General features: G+C 35.3%; 1 protein-coding gene across 1 annotated transcript in view; it reads right to left on the bottom strand.

Annotated features, from left to right (window-relative positions):
- Positions 1-642: 642 nt before the first annotated feature.
- Positions 643-10,889, bottom strand: part of LOC148938338 (uncharacterized) — a 307,727-nt gene continuing 297,480 nt past the window's right edge. Inside the window, exon 11 of the mRNA XM_089107858.1 lies at positions 643-946. Coding sequence (XP_088963984.1) covers positions 643-946 — 304 coding nt within the window. The remainder of the gene's footprint in view (positions 947-10,889) is intronic.

The following is a 10,889-nucleotide window of genomic DNA, read 5'->3' as shown; positions in this document are numbered from 1 at the left end:
GATGCTCTGGTAGCGTGCTAGTGTTATCCCTTAAGAAACGGCACAAAAAGTGATATTTTTGTGCTATATGGCACTTGCAGGTGGCAGAATTTATAAAAAGCTCGTAAATCCGAGACATAGCTTTTGAATGAGTCATTAGGCATCTCTCTATAATGTTCTGTTAAGCCGCAAGGCCTGTTGAAAACAAAGAAAGAAAAAAGGGGGACAGATCAGTGCTACCCATGCAAAAAAGTGGGTTTCCTTTTGGTTCAAGGAGGGGGACCGAAATTACCCTGTAGTAGGTTTTTGACTATGCTGATTTCAATGGTACACTTTCCATTTTGATCTGACGTCATTTTTGAAGAGTGTAAGGCTTTTTTTTAATCACCGTAAATTTCTTTTTGTAATAAACTTTTCTTTTAAGACGATACGAAATAATAGTCACCATTTCTGGTTCAGCATCATTTGGCAATTTTTTTTTCACAAGGCAGAATTTTTCAAAACGTGTTTTTTAACTTTTATAAAGCCTGTTTTAGCTACCGCTGCAACCATGATCGTAAAACTCATTCATCTAATACCGGACTTTAAGCTAAAAAGAAGCACGCTTTGATTGCGAAGGCTGATTGCCTAAAGGCAATCAGATTTTCCTCTGCATTTTCCTGGCTAACTCAGCGTTAACCAATGATTTGAGGGTGGAGCAAAGCTAGGATGTGACGCAAACTGCCTAAAGAATGTACAAATTTTTTCGGACGTTCTGACCATGACTGAGATTAGCAAATCTTCCAAATCAAAGCGAGGTTTATTTGTACTTACCCTATAAGTTTCTCTGGCTTTGGTATAATCGGGTGCTAATCGAAGTACTCTTTGGAAATAAGTAAAGGCTGAATCATAGTCATCCTGATAATATAAACACATTCCACGGACCAGCAATGAGTCAACATCTCTACTATCTAACGTTAGTATGGCACTAAAAAAGAAATTAAAATGTGTTAACGTTTAGAGAAGAAGAGAGAATGGTTGACACAGTGAAAATGAAGATATAATGTCCCAAGAGTCCGAGATTTATTTCATTTTTTGGGTTGAGGGTAGGAGTGTAAGTCATAATTTGCAGTATGAGCAGATAAAGATATCTGCTCTGCAGGTTAAATTAAGACGCTAAAGCTTAGGAATCATAAGTGCCTAAATTTATATTATTATGCCAAATTATGGCAAGTAAAGAAATAATTAATGACATAAGAAAATATTCCATTCCAAATAAACAAAATCCCATGCGCCTTGTGTTTTACCACAGAATAATAATTACTTTGACAGACGGCCCTAGCTGTTAACCCCTCCTGGGTTGCGTGCACCAACAATCGGCATTTTAATATGGACTTGACTTTTAATTGACTTTATTTAACATAATAAACAAAAATATGACCTATTACAGATATAAATCACTAGGAAGATCGGGGTTATCCCGGACAAGGGGATATTTTAGACAAGCCATTTGCTCCCTAATTGCCATCTACAAAATCTACAAATCTACAAAACCACAATCTACAAAAACACGAAATAGTGTTTTCTAACGATATTTTAAAGAAGCTTATTAAAATAGCCAATATTTTAACAGTTTCTGAAAAAATCGGATAAAATTAATTTTAAAGGTAAGTCTCGTGATTTTTCAATCTTATTTCTAGTTCTGTAGCAGGTCACCAGAAGTTCCAATAAAATTCAAACTTTTATAGCTTCAAGTTAGGTATTCTTAGAGCTATTTCTGTCACTCTGATCTGTTCTGGTTTGTCCAGGACGAGTGTTCAACCGTTTAAAGTCACAGAGGGTTTTTTTTTTTGTACACCTGTTAAGGCGTATCTTCAAACACTCTACTGAAGTGTCTGGAATGACCCCTTGTGATCGAAAATGTGCCTTTCCACTTTCAAAGATGATTTGACTATGTTATTTTCCCTGGCGGCCGAGAGCTTTAAACTTTTCCAGGTACGGACAAAATAAAGCTATAAGAGTTATTGGTATTTTTCTTCATTTTCCTAAGGGATTTGAAAGTTTCTCAGAAACAAATATTCTCTTCTTATCAGGAATAAGAATAACTCTTATTTTATATAACTCTATCGTATCTGATATTAACCGCAGGCCATGAGGCTCCAAATTTTTTTATTATTATTTTTTCTCAGAGGCACTTCATATGGCAGGGTTCGTCGTATAAATTTCAAAAGGGGCTCATTCGATTGAAAATAAAAAATTCTAGTGCCCTTTTTCAGAGTCAATAGTGATCCGAGGGCAACTAGCCACCCCAAACACCCTTTTTTCCCAAATGTATCCAATAAAATTTTAAGATAGCCATTTTTTTAAAAAATATTTCAATGATCACATAACAAAAACTCCGGTGTTGACGCAATCCCCAATGGCCTGGGGGCAGGTGTTGTAAGTTATACCCTGGGGGCATATATGGTTCTTATAGAAGGATTGTCCGTATAAACTTCAGAGAGGACTCATTTGATTGAAAATCGAAATTTCTAGTTCACCTTTTAAGAGTCGAAATATATTGGACGGTAACCAGCCCCCCCCACGCCTTTTTTCCCAAATGCTTCCGATTTCGAGATTGCTATTTTTTTTTAAATAGTTCTAAGATCATACAACAAAAACTTCGGTGTCGAAACATCCCCCCAGGGCAGGCGTTGTAAGTCATTCCTTGGGAGCATATATAGTTCTTATGGAAGGGATGATCGTATAAACTTCAAAGAGGGCTCATTTGACTTGAAATTGAAAGTTATAGTTCACTTTTTAAGAGTCAAAAGAGATTGGAGGGCATCTACCCCCCCCCCTCCACACCTTTTTTTCCTCAAACCCATCCGATAGGGACTTTGAGATAGCAATTTTTAAATAGTTCAAAGACCATATAACAAAACCCCAGGGTAGACACAGTCCCTCAGGGCCCTAGGACAAGCGTTTTAAGTTATACCCTGGGGAAACATAGAGGGTTCTTATGGAAGGTATGCTCGTAAAAACTTCAGAGAGGGGTCATTTGATTGGATATTGAAAGTTCTGATTCAGTTTTTGACAATCAAAAAAGATTGGAGGACAACTAGCGCCCCCTACCGCCTTTTTTTCCAAACCCACCGGATGGTTTTTCCAAATAAATAAGATAAAAATGTTAAGATAGCCATTGTGTTAAAAATTGTTCAAAAGTCAGATAACAAAAACTCAGGTGTCAACACAACCCCCCAGAGCGCGGGGACGGGTGTTATAAGCTATGTCCTGGGGCATATTTGGCTCTTATGAAAAGGATGCTCGTATAAACTTCAGAAAGGGGCCATTTGACTGGAAATTGAAAGTTCTAATTCCCTTCTTAGGATTAAAAAGAGATCCAAGGGTATCTAGTCCCCGCTAGATTGAAGGACAACTAGGCCCCCCCAACGCCATTTTACCCTTTTACCGTTAAAATTTTTGAGATAGCAATTTTTTTAAATTGTTCAAAATTACATAAGAAAAACTCCGGTGTGAACACAACACCCCAGGGCCCAGGGGATAAGCGTTGTAAGTGTTCTCCTGGGTACGTCTATGGTTCATATAAAAGGATGCTCGTATAAACTTCAGAGAGGGCTCATTTGATTGAAAATTCAAAGTTCTAGTTCAATTTTTAAGAGTCAAAATGCATCCGAGGGCAACTAGCCCCTCCCTCTTACAAACACATTTTTTCCCAAACCCATCGGATAAAAATTTTGAGATAGCCATTTCGTTAAAAATAGATCCAAGGTCGAACAAGAAAATCATGTGTCGACGCAACCTCCCAGGGCCCGGAGACAGGTGTTGAAATTAATGATCTTGGGGCATATATGGCTTTTATGGAAGGGATACTCGTATATACTTCAGAAAGGACTCATTTGATTAGAAATTGAAAGCTCTCGTTCACTTTTTAAGATTCAAAAGAGACTGTAGGATTAGTCCCCCTAGTCCCTCTCCCATTCACTCCCTATTTTTCTCAAACCCATTCGATGAGAACTTTGAGAGAGCAATTTTTTTCAAAATTTTTCAAAGATCATAAAACGAAAACTCTGGGGTTGACGCAATCCTTCAGGACTTCAGGTAGGTATTGTTAGTTATGCCCGGAGGGCATATATATCTGTCATGAAAGGGACGCTCATATAAACCTAGGAGAGGGCCTATTTGATTGGAAATTGAAAGTTTTAGTCCAGCTTTAAGATACTAAAGAGATCAGAGGGCAACTATCCCCCCCCCCACCCCTCTTATCCCTAAATGCACCCAATACAAATTTTCTCTCCCCCTCCCACTCCTTTTTCTCCCATAAACCGATCCAATAAAAAATTTTTAGGTGGCTATTTTGTTAAAAACAGTTTCAAACATCAAATATTAAAACTCCAAGGTCGACGAAGGGATGCCCGTATAAACTTCAGAGAGGGCTAATTTGATTGAAACTGGAAAGTTCTAGTCCACTTTCAAAGAGTCAAAAGAGATCAAAGGGCAATTAGAAATACACTTTCAACATAGAAATACCTGAAAACAAATAAACAAAATCAAATAGAATATTTTACATATAATGATATTAATTATTTAAAGATCCATCAGTTCAAGATTTTATTTGACTGTAATTTTATTATAAATTTTACTGCTGTAAGAACTGGAAAAGAAAATATCTGTAATATAATTAGTTTTCAGGGAAGCACCAGTGACGCAGTAGGCTTTAGTTTTTTACAGTTAAGGAAGAGGAAAACTTTAAGGGTCATGAACAGTTTTAGAAAGTCTAGTAAATTAAACTAAATATTTGATGTATAATGATATTAATTGCCGAAAGCTCCTCAGTTCAAAAATTTACTGTAATGTTAATATTTATTTTCGAGTTTTTATTCAAGTTCAATATTTTATTTCACTGTAATTTTATTATAATTTTTAATGCTGTAAGAACTGGAATAGAAATTTCTGTCATACAATTCGTTTTCAGGGAAACGCCAGTGAAGCAGTAGGCTTTAGGTTTTTACAGTTAAGGAAGAGGAAAACTTTAAGGGTCATGAACAGTTTTAGAAAATCTAGTAAATTAAACTAAATATTTTATGTATAATGATATTAATTACTGAAAGCTCCTCAGTTCAAAATTTTACTGTAATGTTAATATTTATTTTCGAGTTTTTATTCAAGTTCAATATTTTATTTCACTGTAATATTATTGTAATTTTTAAGGCTGTAATGACCCTTGTGAAACACAAACTGTGGCTGACTATGAAACTTATTCGTCTGAAGGAGAAATCCATATTCTGCCTATCCATATTCATTTAAATGCACAAATTACTTATAAAGATATATAATGAATATTTTACGAAGTTTCGGGATGGTAACATCAACTTCAAACAGGGACTAATTTTTGCAAATTACATAACAAAAATCAAATTAAAAAAATAGCTCACATTTTTCAAGTAAGAGCCTAATTGAATACCAATGAATGAATAAAGTGAGGACCATTGGAAATTTTTCATTTCTAAACCTAGGGCAGAGTATTATTGGTATTAAGATGATTAAGTGTATATTTCTAGGCAACACGTAAAGAAAAATTTGCTAGCAATCCAGAAGGATATTTAAGCATTATTTGGCCAGTGTTGTCAAATAAAGATATGAGAATATTACAAAAGCTTCACTATCAGAAAAATGTAAACGTAAGCAGTCAGGTTTAACATAATGCCTTTTTTTATAAAGAAAGGAAACGATCAAAAATGGGGTTTTTAAAGAATAAACAAAAGTATTGAAGAAACGCATCCTGCCATCCGCCAATGGCAGGTCCGAATTTCTGAATTTTGTGTAAATTGCGGATATTGGCGAATAACTCACTTTATGGTCTTTAGTTATTTGATTTTAATTCTTATAATTTTGTCTTTTATTGAATTTTACTGATCTTTAAATTTTTTTTTCGTTGGTTTTTAATTGGTTTTGTTGATTTTCTGCGTTTGTTTTTTTGGTTTTTTCTTCGGCATTTTCCTTGTTTTTATTATTTTGTTCGCGCTGAAGAAGAGAGGCGATTGTTTTCTCAAATATTCACTTTGTATGTTTCTTCAGTAGTTTCGTTTTTCCTTTAAAAACCCCATTTTAGATGTTTTCTTTCTTTATGTTATACCTTTTTTTAAGAAATGGAAAACCAAAGAAATCTAAAAATTCAATCCATCTTAGGCCAAATGAAAAGCAGGTCATCCCCGAGTGGGGTGAGAAGAGGTCATAAGAAGGATTTTATGGAGATTAGGGTTTCATGTGAGGGGGTAAAGAGTAAAACTTTGGATGGACTGGGGTGGAGTAAGAGTGGGCGTTGTTATGGTGGCCTCAGGTGACTTTGCACTGCTGTGAAATTTTAGCAGTATAGTTATGGTGATCCAAATTCGATGTGAATTGAAGTTGAACTCCAATAACAGCAACAGCGAATATTCAAAAAGCTTTAATCTCTATTGCAAAAACTGTTAGATAAACGGTACTCACCAGTATTTTCAGATTACTTAATGGTATTTCTTATTTTTATATTCTATTATGCCTAATTTGATATTACCCAATCAAGTCAGGTACAAAATCTGTTATGTAGGGTTGTGAAATCAAGAAATTTTTAATAGCTATTCTTTTTTCAGGACATATATTTATTTTTATCAGAACCATTTCGTTGTAGTTGCCCCAAAGATTCATTTACACTTTGCATACTATTTCATATTTTGAAAAGGCAACTCATTAAACTATTTATAATGGATAATATGCTACTTCTGATATATATCATTGCGGTGCCATGCTGCCAGATCTCAACACAGCTGCTCCCTATCATAAAGTTGATACTACTCTTAAGTCTTTTCGTAGGTCCTCTCCCCACCTCGTTCAAGGTCAAAATACTTGTTGGAGGAACCCAGCTTGATCACCAAAAAGTATGATCAATGCATCTTATCACTCGTGAAAGTTTCTGTGAAAGTTTTACAACTCATTATCGTTCGTAAACTCAGCAATATATAATATAAGGCTTTATAAGGCTTTATTTCAATATAGAATTATACAATGAGATACAATCACAATTTTCGTGAAAATTATGCTCTGGTTTTGAGAGGGCATAGGGTTTGTCAGCCCTACTGATGTCAATATTTGCTTGTTTTGGTTTTTACTCGGTTGTTTTTTGTATTTTGTTTTGCTTTGGAGGTCATTTTTTTATTGATGGTGATGTGAGGTAGCTTTACGATTGGATGATCGGCAACCACACTCAGAGTATCTTTTGATTTAATTCTAAAGCGAAATAGGCCATATGCACAATTGTGGGGGGTTGACATACCAAGTATTCTTAGGGACATAGTTACTGGACCGTTCTACTATACTGAACAAAGCGGCTGTCTCAAAATTTAGACTGGATGCGTTTCGAACACGAATGGGCTTGTGAGGAGGGCTACTTGCCTTCCGATCTCTTTTGACTCTTAAAGAGGACACTAGAAATTTTAATTTTCAATCGAATTAGTTCTTTAAAAGTTTCAAGGATGTATTTAGCTATTATAGAGCGGTTATGCCTATGATATTGATTATATCTCCTTTTGAAATCCTGCTTGCATGTGGTTTTTTTGTTTAATTGAATAACGTTCTCTATGAGTTTCACCTTAGTACCCTTAACAGCATTATTTACAGAAAGTGTAGTGTTAGCATTAATAGTAAACGCATACTGCCTTCAGGATCGTTCAAAATCTGCAATAACTTACCATTAAAGGTCTAACTTAATTATGTAAGCCACTCTTAAGATATTGGCCTGTCACCTTTTTGAAAATCAACATGCTCCTAGCTCGTTTTGATTTAGTTCACTGCCACCTCAATATTTCTTTAAAGCTCCACCTCAACTCTCCTAGATGGCATAGTAGCAATAGCTTTGGTAGCACTAGTAGTAATATGCGGATAGTAACTTCGATTTCGTCAACATCTACTTCAACACACGCTAAAAGCTTCAGCTTAATACCATTAATCTTTCCTAAAGTGATTTTTTTACGTACTCTTGACAACTTGCATGAGTATGTTTCCGTTTAGTTCTATGCACTTTCAGTTTTACCCAAATTTTTCACCTTAATGCCTCTAGTTATAGTAGTGGTAGAAGTAGTACCAGCAGTAATATTAGTGACGAAAGAGTTATTAGTAGCATCCTCAGCTTTAGTGGCAGTAGTAGGAGTAGATGTAGTAATTATAGCAACAGTAGTAGCAGTACGAGTAGTAGCAGTACCATTAGGATGCAATTTTTTTTGGTTACTTTAACATCCCCTGCAACAAGCCCTGTTAGTTTCCACTTCACACACCAAACCGTTCCTAAGATAATGACGTTAAGCCCTTTTGACAACCGGCAAACAGATGGCGTGTTGGAATTCAGTTCACCTCCCCCCTCAAAATTTGCTAAAATTTTCACCTTCATGCCATTAGGCATAGTTGTAAAATTAGTCACAATAGTAGTTGGCATATTGGTATTACAAGCAGTAGCAGTAATACTAACAGTGATAGTGCAAGTAGCAGCCAGAGTATTAACTTACCTTTCCGTCAGTTGAACATAATTCTCATCAACACCTGAAAGTTTCAACTTTATACAATCAGCCATTGCTATGGTATTGCTGATATGTCCTTTTGATAACCTGTTTGTTCATATATATTTATTTCTTATTGAGGTTTTTATCTTGATGCTCTTAGCCTTTCAAGTAGTTGCAATGGAAATAGTAGTTGAAGCAGTGGTAGAACTAGTAGTAAATGTAGCGGTGATAGTAGTATTAGTACATTAGCATCCGGATACTGCCTTTTGGCCAGATGATTTTCTCCGTTAAGCAGTGGTAGAACTAGTAGTAAATACAGCGGTGATAGTAGTATTAGTACATTAGCATCCGGATACTGCCTTTTGGCCAGATGATTTTCTCCCTTAAGCATTTACTTAAAGTTCTAACTTAATATCCAAATGAATTCTTGAGATCAATGACAATTCAATTCAATCATTTATTACCCACAACTACAAGAGAACAAGTCGTACAAGCGGATAAAAAACATAATAATAAAAAAAAATAATAAAAACAAAAAGAACATCAAAAAACACTAGCAATTAATTTAAACTAAGAAAAAGTTGTAAAAGACCATGGTCAGGGCCAATAATACAAAATGTATCTGCAGAAAGCTTTTTGTGTAGGTCACCGAGCTTTTGAGTTACATCCGTAATATGAAATTATTAACTACATACCGATTTTTAGTCCATGGCGGCAGAGAACGAAGAAATTTGTAAAATTTGAAATATATAACTTTAATCTTTTTCAAATCTTTTAGCTTAAGAACAGAATGAGCACCCGAAAATTAAAGTACAGAATGATCAGAAAAACTCGAGAATAAGAGCCCAAGAGCTCTTCTGTTATATTTTCCACGGTTTGCTACAATTTTTGAATAACTGAACTGGATTTTTCTTACTGCATCAGCAACAATCTGTTTAAGGAAGAAAGCTAGAGAATTAAAAACAGTAATACCTAGCCACCGAAAGGAAGAGACAGAAAGTAAAGAAAATTCATTGCATACCAGAGGAGTAGACGAATACAGATTATAAGATAAGAATTCACACTTGTCAAAATTCAGAGATAGACCAATATTTAGGAAAGAGTGAGAAACTAAGGAAACCATCGCAGAAAGAGCAGATTTAGTACGACTAATCAACAGAATGTCATCAGCATAGGCAATTTAAGAAATATCAGTAAAACCAGAATAATAAGTGCCTGAGATCTTTTCCAGAACAGTAGAAATACAAATTTTAAAAAGAGTTGGTGATAAAACACCTCCCTGCCTTTCGCCTCGAAGCACTTTAATAGTTGTTTCTGGAGAAGATTTCAGGCGGAGGTAAGAATTAGAATGCCAAAATCGTAGAAGGTAAATAACCGAAAAATTAACACCAGAAGAAACCAAAGAAAAGAAAAGCTGGTTATGAACAACAGAATCAAAAACCTTTGAAAGATTAAGTGTACAGAAATATATGCCTTTACCCTTAGAAGAATTAGAAAGTAGAATAGAAAAAAGGACACGATGAGTATGTTGGCAACCCACACCAGATCTGAAACCAAGTTGATTTTCACCAAAGAAAGAATTATTTTGAGTTAGACTAGGTAAAACAATATACTCGAAGACCCTGATAATATCGCAAGAAACAATGTGCATTCACATAGTATCTTTTGATTTATTTCAAATTTACCTTTAATACTGAAAATGGTGTAGTGGGGTAGCAGTATTAGAAATAAGAACAGTAGCAGTGGTGAGACTGGTCGTAGTTGTGGTAGCATCTCTCTTATCATTTCCTAAAAGTTCCAAATTAATATCCTCGGTCAGCTCATAATTAAGAAATTTTGATAATCCGTATACAGATAATGTGCTTAGATTTAGTTCAATGCTCCCCTCAACATTCTCTGAAAGGCTCACATGAATGTCCTTCATCTTTATGGAACGCAAAGTTCAAATATGCATACCTTTCTCAATAACATATGCTATTTTTAGAAATGAATGAATTTCCTAACTTACAGCCTTTGCTCTGAGGACTTTGGGGAGGTTGACATCACCAAAGACACAATTACTCGACCTTTCAACAACACTTAACAAAATAGCTCTTTTAAAATTTTGATCGAATGTGTTTTGGGGGACTGATGGGCTTTGGGGGGTGGGGCTGGTTGCCATTTATTCGCTTTTGACTCTTAACAAGGGTAGTAGAACTCCAATCTAATGAGCCCCAAGTTTACACAAGCACCCGTTGCATATAAGTCTTATTTTCCTCGGGGAAGAACCTACAACCCTTGCTCCTTGGCTATGTAGGGTTATGTCCATCCTGGAGGCATTTTTAAATGCTCCATGAATTGTTATGAACATACTAGATATCTCAAAATTTTGATGAAAATTTTGGTGATAGTTGTCGTAGT

Source organism: Artemia sp. Qi Xiang Cuo, unplaced genomic scaffold (genome assembly GCF_049724085.1).
Source record: "Artemia sp. Qi Xiang Cuo unplaced genomic scaffold, ASM4972408v1 HiC_scaffold_3386, whole genome shotgun sequence".
In the NCBI taxonomy this organism is placed as follows: Eukaryota; Metazoa; Arthropoda; class Branchiopoda; order Anostraca; family Artemiidae; genus Artemia; species Artemia sp. Qi Xiang Cuo.
The sequence above is the reverse complement of the archived record's forward strand: the minus strand, read 5'-3'. Positions and strand labels throughout refer to the sequence as shown.